General features: G+C 37.0%; 1 protein-coding gene across 1 annotated transcript; it reads left to right on the top strand.

Moving 5' to 3' along the window:
• The first annotated feature begins 4,410 nt into the window (after positions 1-4,410).
• On the top strand, positions 4,411-16,808 carry LOC150079981 (BTB/POZ domain-containing protein 6-like). The gene is made up of 2 exons (XM_090383443.1): positions 4,411-4,643; positions 15,559-16,808. Exons 1-2 carry the CDS (start codon positions 4,417-4,419, stop codon positions 16,658-16,660), a joined length of 1,329 nt encoding a protein of 442 aa, XP_090239569.1. The 5' UTR covers positions 4,411-4,416; the 3' UTR covers positions 16,661-16,808.
• The last annotated feature ends 347 nt before the right edge of the window (positions 16,809-17,155 follow it).

Here is a 17,155-nt window from a genome sequence, read left to right on the forward strand (position 1 = left end):
TAAAGAATACTTGAGGGCCCAGTGCTTCCAAAGTAAGAGATTGGGCGCGTATTAAACTCCTGTACTGAAGTTTGCGGGAAATGTAGATTCAGATTACAAACAAACCTTTGTTCATCTGGAACGTCTTCAGAAGCGAAATCAGAAAGATTAGACACTCCTGGAGGGGTGGTGCAAGTACAGGTTTGGTATTGATTTACTTATTAAATAAATTTTTAAATTTGAATATTTAGAGGCTTTAAGAAAATTATTTAATTAAACAGAACTATGTTTTGAAGTTTTGGCACATATAGGGCACGGATATTATAATGTAAAATTCCCCTCCCTCCATTTTGAAAATTTTATAATTTACAAAGGGGTTGATGCGAGAAGGCTGGACTGGCGGTGCGATGGTCTTACTGTCAGATATTATTAATGTTCATGCTAAGAACAGATCTTTAATTAATAGAGTAGGAGGTTTTATGATAGGGGCCCAATGGTTGATAGTGAAGGGTGAGGGGAGGAACTGGAACTCAGTTCTAAATACCATTATGGATAAAACCGCACAGTTTCTGTAATTCGGCAACAGGTGGGGGCTTGCACGCAGCGTGAGATCTGTGCTAAAAGAGACCTATAGATATTTGGCGAATTCACAATGTGGCCACTTGGGTTTGAGGAAATGAAATGGCCCCAGTTTATTAGCACGGGTTAGGCTTATTTGTTTGACAAACAAATAAACTGCAAATCATTTTGACCGACACCACAAATGAGTAATCTTTTTCTTAACCTCCTATAGTTTTATGGGGGGGGGAAAGAGATTTGCTGTGTCTATGTAATTTGCCATTTCGTTTTGTTTATTCACATAGAAGTAATTCATTAATTAATAGAGTAGGAGGTTTTATGACAGGGGCCCAATGTTTGATAGTGAAAGGTGAGAGGAGGAACTGGAACTCAGACCTTCCTTTTTCGCACAATATTATGAAGGGGAGGGAGTTTGGCGTTTAAATACTGGTCTTCTTGAGGTTTTAGACCAAGTTCGAGAGCAGATTCGACATGCCGTTGTCACACGAGAATAAAAAAACAAACAAACCGTCCATGTATTTTCCAAAAACTTAGAATAAACAGAAAGAGGCGAACTGCATCATTTGCGAGATTTATTGCTGCTTTCGCATTACGGTGGAAATGAGAGAGGGAGGGGTGTGGGATGTTGACAGGTGACATTTGTTTTGTGCGAAAAACAGGCAGAAGCACTAGATTTTGAGGTAAGAACCACACTTTGTTCTCTACGAATGCATGTCAGACTACAGGTGCGTTTTGGTTTGCTCGATACGTAGTCGGTAATTTCTTTAAAGCATTGAGGCTTCTGGGCTTTCCCAATGATTAAACGATGGGGTTTGTCTGTGCCAGACATGTTTGCTGATAGGAAAACGGTAATCCGTTGTTTGGCCTTTTTCCGGGGCTATATTTCTCCCGCCAGACCATGCCCAGTCTTAAATTTGTGAAACCATCCATCTGAACTTTTAAATTCTTCGATATCCATTCGATGCGCAAGCGATTCAGCTTTTAAAAGATTATCACCTACGGGAACATATTTTCTGTAATTGGCAAAGCCATCCGCTTTCTTGGAGCGAATAACCAATAAACATATACTCGAACTGAGAACGCACTTCTAGCCGATGTTTATTTGATTACCACACTGCGAGGAAAGAGCGTGGGAAATCTTAACCAGTGATTTCTCACAGATTAAGAGGTAGAAATTTATGATGGTTATAGAGAAATCCTTTTAGTTTACAATGGTATAATGAATGCAAAATAGCTTTGGGTTAATTTAATTCTGTAGTACTTATTGTAAATAAGATTATACTACAGCAGGCATGTCAAACAGGGTCATTTAATAAATTGCAGTATATTTTTATTACTTAAACTTAGAAACATACAATGTGCATACAAATGGTTTAGCGGCTAGCCACATTCATGAATGCAAAGTAATGAAGTAATTTTACAAAAGAAGAAAAAAAGATTTTAAACGGCAACATGGACTTGTATGCAACAGCAACAAATACATTGTACAACAGTTCAAAATGAACAATTATTTACGACTATTTTTAGTGTTTTGGCCTGAGGCTTGACACCTCGTTTTAATGACAATTTTTGCTATGTCTGGCTGAAATGTCTGTGCAGTTCCGACTTTCATTAGAGATGAGAGTTGTTGATTAGTCAGTCTTGTTCTCTGAGAAGTTTTTGTTGATTTCATGAAGGAAAATAACTGTTCGCACACATAGGTAGAACCGAACATTGCCATAATCCTTGTGGCAAACTTTCTGAAGTTTTTTAACTTTTCAGGAAGGTATGAAACGAAACTAGGTATCCCCACTTGAAGATACTTTGCTCTGAGTGTAGAATCTGACTGCATTTCTAATAGTTCCATCTGCAGTCTTTCTTCTGCCTTGGCAACATCAAAGGTGAATAGTGTTGAGAATAATGCAAAGCGGTGTTCAAAAGATGAGAAATCACGAAATCTTTCCTGAAATTCTTTTGACAACAATTCCAGGTGACTGTCATACTTAGCTTTGCTAAGTACAGACTCGGTATTGGCAGTGTTTTTCAGCTCTTCACTTAGGAAAATGAACTAAATTTTCATTTGACAACTGTGACTTCCATAAGCATAGTTTTGTAATGAAGCACTTGATGTCATCATACAACTGAGTGATGAGTTTGTTTTTACCTTGTAATTTCAAATTAAGATCATTTAATTGTGCAGTAATGTCCACAGCAAAAGCCAGATCCTGGAGCCAACTTTCATATTTTATTTCATCCGTGTTTTGACCTTTCATCTCCAAAAACATAATTATTTCTTGTCTCCACAAATAAAATCTTTTCAGTACTTTGTGAAATGACAACCAGCGGACATTCTGTGTAGAATGGAACATCGGTAAACTTATCCATATCTTCCAACAACTGGCTGAATTGACGGTGGTTAAGAGCACGGCCTCTGATATAGTTCACTGTCTTTGTGACCAAACTAAGCACATGATCCAATTTTAAAATCTTTGAACAGAAATTTTGCAGATGAATAATGCAGTGAAAATGTGCCAGTGATGGAGGCGAGTTTTCTATTTTTGTTCGTAACATGGCAGCAACACCATTATGTCTGCCAACCATATTCGCAGCACCATCGGTAGATAAGCATGCAAGTTTACTCAAATACAAAACATAGTCAGGCAGAACCTGCTCGACTTTCTCAAAGATGTCCTGGCTTGTTGTAGTGTCTTACATGGGGTTCAGTTCAATCAGTTCTTCATAAATATTAAATTCACTGTCAGAAGCCCTGATGAAAACCCCAAGCTGTGCTATTCCAGTGATGTCAACGGTCTCATCAATAGCAATAGAAAAATGTTCAAATCTTGATGATGTGGCCTTCAACTGTTGTTTCAAATCACTTGACATTTGGTTCAGCAACAGTGTTCCTGGTTAATGAAATATCTTTGAATAAGTGTGCTTTCTCAGGACACACAATTTGAGCCGTTTTTACAAGGCATTGCTTTACGAAATCTCCTTCACTGTAAGATTTCCCACTCATGGCGATCATTCGGCTGAGTTCATAGCTTGCAGTAACGGAAGCGACATTCCCTTTCTCAATTTTCGTAAAACAAATCTGTTGCTGTCTCACGTTAGCCTTCAATTCCTCGAGTTTTGAGCTTTCAGCATAAATATGAAAGCCCAATGCTTTTGAGCATTGGGCTTTCATATTTATCGTAAGATCGATGGTTCGTTTCATAATGTCTTTTCAAGTTGTACTCTTTTGGCGTGGCAATGCTTTTGTTGAAAATTAAACATATCTTTACATTCACCGTTGTGCAAAAATACTGTAATTCTCATTTTTCGCTGCAGTGTCCTTTGTGCGGGCCGCAGGTGTGCTTGCAAAGGGCCGCATGTTTGACATGCCTGTACTACAGGGTGTCCGGAAAGTCTGGAACCAAAAGTCTACGCTGCCTTCGGGAATCCTCAAAATGCAAAGTCCAGCGAGTTAATGTCAGGTGATCGTTGTGCCCACTCCACCGGTCCTTTCCTCCCAATCCAGGAAACATGTCATCGAACCAATGACGGACTCCAATTGCGTAATGCGGAGTAGCCAGACTTTTCGGACACCCTGTGAATTGTATTAGTAGAACTACTTTAAATGTTCAAGCTTTTTACTTGTTTTGTTGCTGTACACTCTATAAACAGCGTACAGCAACAGGTTTTGGTTTGTACAGTGTACAAACTTTAATTCAAATGAAATTACACCTAACTTCTGTTTTCGTTGGAGAGGAGATTAAAAACAAGCCACGTGGAGCATGTACTATAAATAAGCATAATTTAATTAGAATTATTTTAAGATCTTAAAAGGATTGAAGATTCTTTCATTGAAAATGCGTTTTTCCTATTTTGTAGGTAATCATGGCAACAGTGAAAGCAAGGCTTTGGAACTTGTCAAGAGATTTCGATTTATCTGATGCTACTTTCGTAGTTGGTGAAAGAGAAAGTCAGAAAAGAATACATGCCCACAAGTGCATACTTTCCATCGGTAGTCCCGTATTTGAAGCGATGTTCTACGGGTCCTTGAAGGAAGAAGGTGATATTTTGGTTCCTGATGTTACACCCGAGGCATTCCAGATTATGATCACGTGAGTTGATCATACATTTTGGACTTATTGTATTGCTATACAGTAGAATCTCGTTAATACAAAGTTCAAAGGGCCTAAATTTTCAGTAATGAGATTGCCCAAAAGTGTCAAAATTTTACCGTGTTTTTTTATTTTTTATTTTGCCAATACGTATATCTAAGAATAATAAATAATAATATAAAAAATAAATAAAATATAAATTAATTTAAATTAACAAAATAATAAAAACAAAGGCTTTGTCTAACAATAGAGTAATAGGAATAACACACTTGTTAAAGATTTTATTTTATTTATAAGATAACTAAGAGAAGCATTTTCATGCTTCTCTTAGTTATCTCTTATATCTCTTATTCACTTACATCTCTTAGTTATATAAGTGAATTTTTACTTATTTAAATGCACTTGACCACTTTTCTTGTAAATTAATTGCTCGAAACAGAAATGACGACCAGTAAACATTTCAAATGGATAAAAAATAATATATTTAAACTTTATAAACATCTGTTTGGATTTAAGTAAGAAACTAACCCCCAAAAGTGGAGGCAGAAATAGGAAATTATACTATTTACAGTTTTTTTTTTTTTTTTTTTTCCTCTTATGAGCAGAATGGTCCTCCCTTATCAGAAACCAGCAATAGTCGCCCATCATTGCTGAATCCCATCTTCTTTGATACCTCTGCTCCATAGTATAGATAGCTTGGTGGAATCATTCCCCCCTGCTCCTCACTGAGAGATCTCAAGTTGTCCAGAAAGAAGTCCAAGTGCAAATGTAAGAAGTATCTTCAGCAACGTTCAGAATCCTAACTTTTGATAGTAATGCAACAATTCTATCAACTCTTTATAGTTACCTGCTAACAACAGCTCTGAAGGATTTCCACATGGCTAATTTAGTGGCATTAAGTTCAGTTTCAAAGATTTCATCCTTTAAAAACGTCTTTTAAAAGCTGTCTAATTTGTGGGCCTACGAATACACCCTCCAACTTTACATCACTAATTTTTTGAAAATGGCTTTTAAAGTACTCAAAACCTTCAATACTTTTGTCCACAGCTTTTACAAAATTTTTCATGAGACCCAACTTATATGCAAAGGCAGGAGAAACACCATATCAGGTTTCACTAAAGGCATGCATTTTATGTTAAGTTTCCTGGGAACGTATTCTTCTCTGATGGGCCTTTCTTTCGCATTATAATGATGTTCCACCGCTCAACTTTCCCATAAACACAGGAGACAACAATACTTAGTAAAATCACCCTGTGGTCCAAGCAACAAAGAGATTTACTTTTAAATCACTGCAGATTTTCCAACAATATTTCTTATAGATTAAGGCATTAATATCAATGACATGCTATCATAGATTTCTTTCATAGCCACCGAATGAGTCACTGGGACCGATGGTTTGATTTACCATTTTGTAGAAAAACTGCTTTTAAACTGAGTTTTGAAGAATCAACGAATAATCTCCATTCTTCAAGATTGTGTTCAAACCCTAGTTCATCCATCAATCCGTTTACATCTTTGCAGACACAAAGAGAACCTCCATTTGATAATAACTCACAAATGGAGGTTCTCTTTGTCTGCAAAGAATGGATTGATCAAATCATAGAAATTCTCTTAGTTTTTGCCAGAAAATTCTACTGTTGCAACTTAATTCTTAATAGGTCAGCCTGTTGCTTTGAGAGATTTAAATCCTTAACCAAATCATTTAGGTTCACTTGCTCAATTAAGTGTGGAGTTTTGTCATTTTCAGGATTGTAACTAGGATCGGCAGATTTTGAGGGGGTAGTTATGGGCTCTAGTGACTCTTGCTCTTCTGGAATAGTGATTTCTTTACAACTAGGAAAAAGGAATAGAAAGTTTCAGTGTGTGTGACAGAAAGTTGGAGTATTTTATTTTAACTCTATTTTTCCTTGAAAGTCCCTTGTTATTTCTGAGACAAAAATAAATCTTTGAGATGATTTGTTGGTTCTCACCAGATCATTGTAACAGTAAAAGGCATTTTAGAATTGTTCCCCTTCATCCAGTCAGATTTATATAGCACATTGTACAGCACGTATGTGGTGTCCACCTTTTATCATGATCACCGTGGCAACCAAAATAATAAACTTGTTTCACCCTGTCTGTGATTGATCGGTGTTGTGACTTCACTGTAAATTGTCCACAAACATAGCAAAAAATGTTTAGCGAATTAATGCATGCACATCGTTTTTGCTCCATGTCACGAGTTTTCACAAGATCAAAACAGAACTTTAAAACACCACAACCTACCACTAGATCATGTATATCAAAACTAACCCCAAAAATGTATATTTACAGTCTTTAGCATTAGTAGAGGCATATGATGCAAGAAAGCAAGCTTATGCAGCATCAGCCAAAAAAAAAAAAAAACACTTCACTCCTCTGTTTGTTTGAAATACTGGTCCAGCTGAGCCTTAAATTTATTTAGGCTATCAACTTCCACAACAAGGGATGGAAGTCTCTTCCACCAACCAACCACCCACTGACTAAAGGCAAATTTCTGCACGTCTATCCTACATCTGCCTTTCCTCAATTTGGATTTATGCCTTCTCAGGTGATTATTCTGAGCAAGAGGAAGAATCCCATCAGCATTGAGCATGCTCAAACCATTCAAGGCTTTATACACCTCTATCAGATCACCTTGCCGGTGCCTAGTCTCCAAACACTGTAATTTGCAAAACTTTAGCCTGTATACAGTACTCAAGGTGTGGCTTGACCATTGCTTATACAAGGTAATAATCACCTCCTTATCCCTGCTAGAAAAATTCCTGTATATCATTGACAAGACACCATGAGCTACTCTTGTAGCCTGTCTGCACTACTCAGAGAACTTCATATCTGCCTGCACAATTACCCCCAGGTCTTTTTCATTCTCTACCACTGTCAGTGTAGTACCACAGAGTTGAAATGTTACTCTGAGGTTGCTGTTTCCCATATGTAGTACTTTACATTTGTCAATGTTAAACTTCATTTGCCAACTATCAGCCCATCTGCTCAACCTTTCCAGATCCTGTTGCAACAGCAGCATGGTATCAGTAGTGTCTTTGATAACCCTGCCAACCTTTGTATCATCTGCAAACTTGGTAACTTTGCTTACTTCCTAAGCTTGATATACCATCATCAATATCATTTATAAATACAGAAAATAATGGATCCAACACCGAACCCTGATGGACTCGACTAATAACATTAGTCCACGATGAGCAGTGTCCATTGATTACCACTCTCTGTCTTCTCCCCCTCAACCACCCCTTTATCCATAGCAGCAATTTGCCTCCAATGCCACACTGTTCCAATTTGTTCAGCAGTCTTCCATGTGCAACAGTATCAAAAGCCTTTCTAAGATCCAAGTATATAATATCAAAGTTATTCCCTGTATCCAGTCCTTTTGTGACTGCATCATAGTATCCAATCAAATTGGTCAGGCAAGACTTCCCCTTAACAAAACCATGCTGTGTCTGAGCTATAACTGAAGTCTTGTCTAGATGATCCTGCAGTGCTTCTTTAACCAGTGCCTCATTAATTTTCCTGGAACAGAAGTTAAACTCACAATTTATAATTACTTGTGTCAGCCTTTGATCCTCCTTTGTGAATTGGGGTCACTTTTGTACCTCCCCTGAGTCCAAGGAAGCTCTCATAATTATGTCTAAGGGTTTGCTTACTTCCTTTGCTGCTTCCTTTAATACAACTGGATAGATCCCATCCATCCCATGCCTTTCTTGTGTTTATCTTCAACAATTTCTCCTCCACTTTACTCCCAGTTATTTCAATATTCTGTAGCTTACTGTGCTAGAGTTGAATACACCCTTGGCATTCCCCTCGCTGAATAACTCCTCATGTGTGAATGTCGATGCAAAATATTCATTTAGTTTGTTAGCTACCTGAGCAGAATCATCAACAGTTGACCCATCAATATCAAGTGGACCAATCTGATTTATCCCCTTCCTTCTAGAATTTACATAAGTAAAGGATTCTTTGCTGTTTTTCTTTGCATCCCTTGCCAAAGATTTATTGTAATCTGCCTTTGCCTGCCTAACCTCCTTTGTAACTTGGTTACATATCAACTTGTATCTATCATAAGCTTCTGTGTCGCATGTTAATTTATATGTATCCCATGCATTTTCTTCTCTGTTATGTCTCATTATTTCATCTGACCTCCATTTAGGCCTAAACCTTGAACAATATTTCTTAGTTGGTATGTAAAGCCTAGTAGCTTCCAAGATAAATTATTATTATTATCTTTTTATTATTATTAATGGCCATATGGTACAAGGAAGCCTGAGGCTTATGCTGCACCAGCCAAAAAAAAAAAAAAAATTCCCAAGTTACAGAGAGAGAGAGAGAGAGAGAGAGAGAGAGAGAGAGAGGTAGAAAGGAATCACCAAGAAAGAGAAGAATGATGATATCCAGCTCAGGACCCTGGGTTTGCCAAGCCCATACTCACCAGATGTGAGCCCCAGGGGGTTTCTTTGAATGCTTCCCATTTTGAATTTGCTGTTGGTAACATCATCAGTTGGTCCCACTGTATAGAATTTAAATACTGTGTCAGTCCATCCTAGTCGCCTTTACGAAAGCAATAACCCTTCCCTTTACCCCTGATGGTAGTTACCTCTCTGAGTAAATCCCACTTCAGCACACTTATCACTGCCACCTAGTGGTTCCTTTTATCTGCAGATTCTTAGTGCATGAAGAATCACTACTGATAATCAGATCAAGAGTATTACTGATGATGTAGAAAATGTGCTGATGTTTTCTACATGATCACGTTTTCTACATCAGCATGTACGAACATGCTGATGTAGAAAACAAATCATCCAATAAGTCCACAAAAGCCTTGCTAATGTGTGAGTGACCAACCCACAAATTCCAGTCAATATCTGGGAAATTAAAATCCCCCATTATAAGACTAAAGACAGCTTGCAAACAAGTTTTCTTTCACAGAAATGCCTGGCCACCTGAAATATAGTAGGATCTCTGAGTTATAGTGCTATAATCCTTGTTATGGGGCTTAGAGGGGAACAGGTATCCTGTGTGTTATCAGACACTCAGCCTAAAACACTGATGGATCCAATATCTCTCTATTACAGAAGATTTAGGAGAAGTCCGGTTGGCCTGCCTCCCTAAAATCCACTCATGCACACCTTCTCGATGGTAAGCCCTGTTACGTCACTTAGGTGGCAAAGAACGTGTAGAGTGGTTCTCTTCAAGACGCCTGGTCAGCGTGAAGAGGAAAAGACCAAACCCTCCAGCAATGAGAGCACAACAATACAAATGGCCCTCAGTCCCCAGCAGCTTTCTTTCTCCCTCTTACGGCAGCGAGAGGATCAGAGTGGAAGCAGAGGGTGCTAAGAATCTCTGGGTACGACCAGGCTGCCATGCACGGAAATTGAACTTGGCCTGTTATAACGTACGATCACTCATCGGTGAAGACAGGATATTAGAGCTGGAAAAGGAATTAGAAAATGTGAATTGGAATATCATAGGTTTGGCTGAAACAAGAAGAAGAAATGAATCACTTATAAATTTATCAAGTGGAAATCTGCTGTACACCAATGGAAACAGTGAAAGGAGTGAAGGTGGAGTTGGGTTTCTGGTCCATAAAGATTTTAAAGACAACATTTTGGAATTCAAAAGTACATCACCACGGGTGTCAAGACTAATACTCAAGATTTCTAAGAGGTACAAGCTAAAGATTATAATGATTTATGCACCAACATCGAGCCATGATGATGAAGAGGTTGAAGAAATGTACACTGAAATTGAGAGTCTTCTAGATGAGCAGAAAACCCACTACACTATTATTATGGGGGACTTCAATGCTAAGGTTGGAAAAAGGCAAAACAGCGCAGAAAGAGGAACTATAGGAAATTTTGGAATTGGTGAAATAAAAGAGGTGAAAGACTTGTGGAATTTGCAGAATCTCAAGGAATGTCAGTAATGAACCCTTTTTTCAAGAAAAGGGTGAACAGAAAGTGGACATGGAAGAGTCCAAATGGATTAACAACTAATGAAATCGACTTCATCCTCACTAACAGAAGATATACTCTGAATGATGTTACCATCCTGAATAAGGTAAATGTTGGAAGTGATCACAGAATGGTAAGATGTACACTTGATATAGATGTAGGAAAGGAAAGGAAAAAACTGACTCGAGTAAATAATACAAAGGTCTTTGAAATAACAGAGGAGGAGAAAAAGCAGTATGTACTGGAACTTAAGAACAAGTTTGAGCTTCTGCAGACTGCTCAGGACCAAGATATCGATGAGGAATATTACAACTTTCTGAAAGTGATAAAGCCCAAGAAACCTATAGGGAAACAGAAATCCAAAGAAGAAAAAATTAGTCAAGAAACACTTGTCATGATGAACCAAAGACGACAAATGAAGAGCAAGAAAAACACTGACAGGGAGAAAATTGAGTATACTGAGTTATGCAAAGCCATTAGAAAGAGACTCAGAGAGGACATAAGAAGATTTAACACAAGAAAAGTAGAACAAGCATTAAGGGAAAACAAAGGATTTAAATCAGCAGCCATGAGCAGTAATACAGAAAGACAAATGATACTGAAACTGAAGAATAGCGATGGTGTACTTATAAACAGCAGAGAAGGCATAATTCAAATAGCAGAAGACTACTATAGAGAATTATACAAGGAGTGAGGGAATGATACCAGCAGTGGGGAAGATGGATTGCAAAGTAGCAACACATACGACATACCCGATATTCTTCCTGATGAGGTAGAACATGCATTGAAGAATCGGAAAGCCCCGGGGGAAGAAGAAGTTACTGTAGAGTTGTTAAAATTGGGAGGAAGAGACATAACACAAAAACTGGCAAGGCTCTTCACAAAGTGCATTAGAAAAGGTGTGACGCCTAAGCAGTGGAATAATGCAATCATAGTTTTGCTGCATAAGAAAGGAAATAAATCAGAAATTGGAAATTATAGACCAATCAGCTTGTTATTCCACATCTACAAGTTGTTCACAAGGGTCATTACTAACAGATTAGAAAGAATACTTGATGAGAATCAACCGAAAGAGCAAGCTGGCTTTAGGACAGGATTCTCAACTATGGATCACCTTCACGTAATATCACAGCTAATGGAGAAAGCAAATGAATATAAAACACCATTATGCCTGGCATTTGTGGATTATGAAAAGGCGTTTGACTCCATACAGCATAAGGCAATGTTTCGGGCACTGGAAAGACAAGGCATAGATACTCCATATATTATGATTTTGAAGAATATATGAGAGTGCTACATCCTTTATTAGACTAGACAAAGACAGTAGGAAATTTAAAATCGAGAAAGGAGTTCGACAAGGAGACACAATATCTCCGAAGCTGTTTACTGCTGCCCTTGAGGAAGCTTTCAGAAGATTAGACTGGTCGCAGAAAGGAGTCAATGTGAACGGAGAGTACCTAAACCATTTACGATTTGCAGATGACATTGTGGTCATAAGCCATGATCCCATAGAATTAGAGGAAAATCTTAATCAGTTATGCACAGTTAGTAAGGATTTTGGACTAAAGATGAATATGGCTAAAACAAAAGTAATGATGAACAAGTATGCCACGGAAAGGGAAATAATGATTGAAGGAGCAGTAATTGAAAAGGTGGAGTCATATACTTATCTGGGACTAGTTATTAGCTGTAATAATGATAAATGGCTGGAAGTCAAGAGAAGAATAAATTTTGGATGGATAGCATTCAGGAAATATAGTCACATACTGAAGAGCAATATCCCAGTTTGTCTGAAACGTAAAATAATGAATCAATGTATACTCCCCACCATGACTTATGGAAGTGAAACTTGGGCACTCACCAAAAGAATGGAAGAGAAGCTAAGAACTACACAGCGAAGAATGGAACGAATTATATTGGGAATCAGACTGTTAGATAAGAAGAGAAACACATGGATTAGGCAGCAAACTCAAGTAAAGGACATTCTTATCAAAACTAAAGAACTAAAATGGTCTTGGGCAGGACACATAGCTCGAAGACATGATGACAGATGGACTAAGAAAATAACAGAATGGTACCCAAGAGGAGCTAGAAGAAAACCTGGAAGACAAAGGCGGAGATGGATAGATGAAATTCATGAGTTTTTGAGTAGTAAATGGATGGCCAGTGCTCAAAACAGAAGGAACTGGAAAGTTGCTGGAGAGGCCTTCATCCTGCAGTGGATTGAAAATGGCTGATGATGATGAATCCTTGTTATGCTACCGTATAATAAGGATAATAGCAAATAACTCAGTGGCCACTCCTCAGAGCTATAAAACTAAAAAGGTTTCTCTTAGTAAATAATTATTAAGAGAAAAGGAAACAGACAACCTAATTTAAAGAAAAGAATCAATAACATGATATTCGCTCAAAGTGGCGGTAGCCTGCAGGAAGCGAGAAGTGGACTTTTCAGATTTAGTGTGCCGTAACTGTGCCAAATTTGAAATGTTGAAAAAAATTTAAAACTGAAGTGGAGAAAAGTATCTAATATGTACATGTTTCTAAATTTTTAGAAGTATTTGTATACATAAGAAGTACATGTACCTGTTTGAAATTTTATGGTCTTTTTAACTGGAAAATGGACAGGACTAATAGATTTGTCTGCATTTTAGGTGTACATTTTTTTTCATTTTTATTAAAAATGAAAGGTTACATACAATAAGTACTTCAAACCATTCAGAAAAGATGATATATTGATAATGTTGAAGCAGAATAAAAAAAAAACAAAAAAAAAAACATTATTTACCAAAAATCAAAATTGGCACCTACAGTGACACTTTGAAGTAATGGCATCCCCAAGTGTGCCTGATGCAAACCTACCACACAACACAAGTAGTTTATAGGACAGTGGCACCTCATGACTTCAGTTTGTTTGGTCTTACTGTAAACAATTCAAACCAATACTTTTGATAGAAAGTAAATTTGTTTTACCTCTAATCTGAATGCAGAACTTGTTAAAAATATGTATACTCAGGCCTTTGAAGGTTTTGGGGCATCTGACCTTTTTAGGCTAGGAACCAAAACAGATAAAATGCTGAAGGTTATATAAACTCTCACAGAAAACAGGTTTGCAAGAACAATTTCTCATTAAATAGCATTCACATTCTCTCATCCGTTAGATATTTGATTTTTCGAAATAGATATCATTTATATGTACTGTTTAATTTTCTTGTATTTAATAAATACAAAAATCTAACATTATTATATAATACTATTAACATTCTTATTATATGATCATAATTTTTGTTAAGTACTGAGGAAGGTATTATAAACTGATATTCTCAAAAGTTGATGCGAAATTATATTTTGTAACACGTTTATGCCAGTTACATAGCTGCCAATGTAAGCAGCCATGTAACAGGGCTGCCTACATGGCATTAGGTTGCAATATAAAGGAATGAGATACAGGTTAAACACCCTTGGATTAACTGATTACAGTCTACAGAAGTTCAAGTCTAATGTCAACAAATATTTCTTCTTTCGTCTTCTCAACCTCCAACCAAGCACGGTACTAAGTACTATAGGTTATAATACCTCTCGTGTTTGGGGTTTCATAAAAAAAAAATAAAATAATCCTTGTTATGCTACCATATAATAAGGATTATAGCAATATAACTCAGTGGCCACTCCTCAGAGCTATAAAACTAAAAAGGTTTCTCTTAGTAAATAAATTATTAATGCAATAGTTTTTTTTTATCAATGTTACTGCAGGCCAACACATTTTCTATTATGCTCGATGCATTTTGGGCATGTTTTTTAGATGGTAGTGTGTGCGCTTCTTCCTTTTGCTGTTGCTGGTTCTTCTTATATTCATAACAAAAACATCATTTTGCTTGGTGCTGAGCAGTGCTTCTGGTGTTGGTGTTGCTGTTTTAGCAACATCATCCAACTTCAGAAACTTCAGATTCACCAACTAAATCCATATGCTCCTTTGAATTCTTCCATGTTTCTATCACATTCGTCTGCTGGGCCATGTTTTTTGATGACATCCTCTCCAGAGATATTCAGAAAGAGTGATATTCACTCTTTCTGAAGTAGTTGATTATTACACTTGATGCAAGCAATAACAAGATTGCAGATAGCATCCAAGACATTGCAATTTGGCTGAAAATTGTTCCCTCCCTCCTATGTTGAGGTACCTTATCAGGAAGGCTCTATATGCTCTCTTGTGGTTGTATATAATGCCTCGACCCAGTGGCTGCATAAAAGTGGTGGTAATGGGAAGTAAAAACATTGTCTCTGCAGAATGATGTTAATTTTTTTTCTGAAGCTGTTCTTCTGTTCACTTTTGATAACCAAGACTGAAAAATTTTGCCCATGAGCCAAGCACTTCTATTGGCCACATACTCGTAGGGAAATTGGGTAACTTTTTTAAAATATCTTGGCTTGGAAAACTTACCAATCACAACTGGGCATAGTTTTGCATTGCTATCTGAATTGCAGCATAACAGAACAGTGAGTCTTTGTTTACTTAAACATATAAAATAACAATATTTATTTCTCATGGAATGAAAACTAACTTTGTAATACGCATTAACTGAATTTTGTGATAAACAAATGTATGTACATAGAAAAGCCTATTCTTTCGCAGGGGAACAGTATGTGCTTCATATAAACTGAGTTTGTATTTACAAGATGTTACTGTAATACAACAGACGAAAATAATCAAACAACCTTCGTCTGAAGCCTTCTAATTATTCAAGGTGTCTTAACTTAAATATTTTGACCAATGCAAATATTAGTGGTAAGCTAGCTCAGTGCATTTGTTCACTTTTAGGATTTTGTCTCAATTTTGTCTTAAAGTTGTCTTTCTTTCTTTCTTATTAATGAAATTTTCTTGTTATTGATTTGAGCATATGTTATTTCCCAATCAGTGACGCTGATATTTCTTTCAGGTACCTGTACACAGATGAAGCTTCAATTGAGTCAGTGGACAGAGCGATGGAAGTGTTTTATGCTGCAGAAAAATATCTAATTCCAGTCCTTAAATGGATGTGCGAAGAATATTTGTTAAAGAATGCCACAGCAGACAACCAGTGTGTGTGTAAAGTTTACGAATTTGCCAGACTAATGGATTTACATCTTTTGATCATCAAGTGTGTGCTTCTGTTTAGTGAAGAAACAGAGAAGGTCATAAAGTCCGCTGATTTCCTGGACTGTGCAAAAGACACAGTGCAGATTATAATGAGTAGAGGTACATTGAATATCCAGTCAGAATATTGCTTATTTGATGCTATTCATGAATGGGGTAAGAGCAATCTTATGAAAAATGGTGTTTATCCAAGAGAAGACAAATTACGTGAACTTTTGGAAGATGTCTTTGTCCATATCAGATTTCATCAAATGACAGAGAAAGAACTTTCTGATGTTTTAGAAACGAAGTTGTTCACATTGGACGAAATTGGCCCTTTCATGGGCAAAAAAAAGAAACGCCACACTTCAATTGGGAGTCACACCCAAATTGGAAGTGAAGAGGAGTCTCCAAGGAAAGCCAGGTTTTTAGGTATCATTATTTGTTACCTAATTACATTAGAAGAAGGTTGCTTAATGGATACTGGAAAGGATTCACATAATCAGGAAAGCTCTTTAAATACATTAATCAGTTTAGAGGAAGATACCACTGTTTCACTTGTGTTTGATGTACTGAGTGGGTCATTAATCATTTCAGATATTTGGCTGGAAATAATTGTGTGTGGACAAAAACTGCTCTTCGACGATGTCTTCCTGACACCAATTTATCTGCCTTCAAACATTGTACAGTATGGTTGGGAAAATGAAGAGAAAAAGAAAACCATGCGTGTATTTTGTCGCCCCGGAGTGGGATATCAAATTTCTGCAAGAATTAGAGGAGTGAAGATTGAAAGAGGTTTCCAACCTCACAAGGCAGAGAAGAAAGTGTTCGAGGAAGAAGACTGTAAATTCAGTTTACGGTTGGTTGACAATTTCAATGTCCAATCAATGCGTTTGCTAATATGGCGCACAATGGACAAGGATTAAGTAGATGTTCAGAACATTTTGTATAAAAATATGATACTCGTTACAATCTGTAACATGATATGTTATATTTTTAAAATATATGTACCACTGAAAAAAAATCTTATTTACTGTGAGATCACTAAGAGCAGTGTATCATGGTTGCTGTTTACCCCCTGCAAGAGATGCAATAAATTTAAAGTTTCTGGTTTGCAGAAACACCAATTAACGTTAACTTCTGTGTTTTGAATAAATTTTGTTTATTATTGTTATAAATAAATCCTTGAGTTTATATTTTATTTTACTTTGTGTATATTTATTCGTTTCGAGAAATGTTCCCTTCTCTGGTGATTATATACACTGTGCAGTCCCGATGGCAATAGAAGGCCGTGCAACCTGTTTCTTTTAGTGAAATGCGAAAAGTTGCATGAAGTATGAAAAATGGGATTCTTCAGTGAATACCTTCCCATCAAATAGGTGCTGAAACACATCTATTGTTGTTGTTAGCAGTGAATCTTT

The sequence above is a fragment of the Mastigoproctus giganteus genome, chromosome 10 (genome assembly GCF_048544385.1).
Source record: "Mastigoproctus giganteus isolate SK-2022 chromosome 10, ASM4854438v1, whole genome shotgun sequence".
NCBI lineage: Eukaryota > Metazoa > Arthropoda > Arachnida > Uropygi > Thelyphonidae > Mastigoproctus > Mastigoproctus giganteus.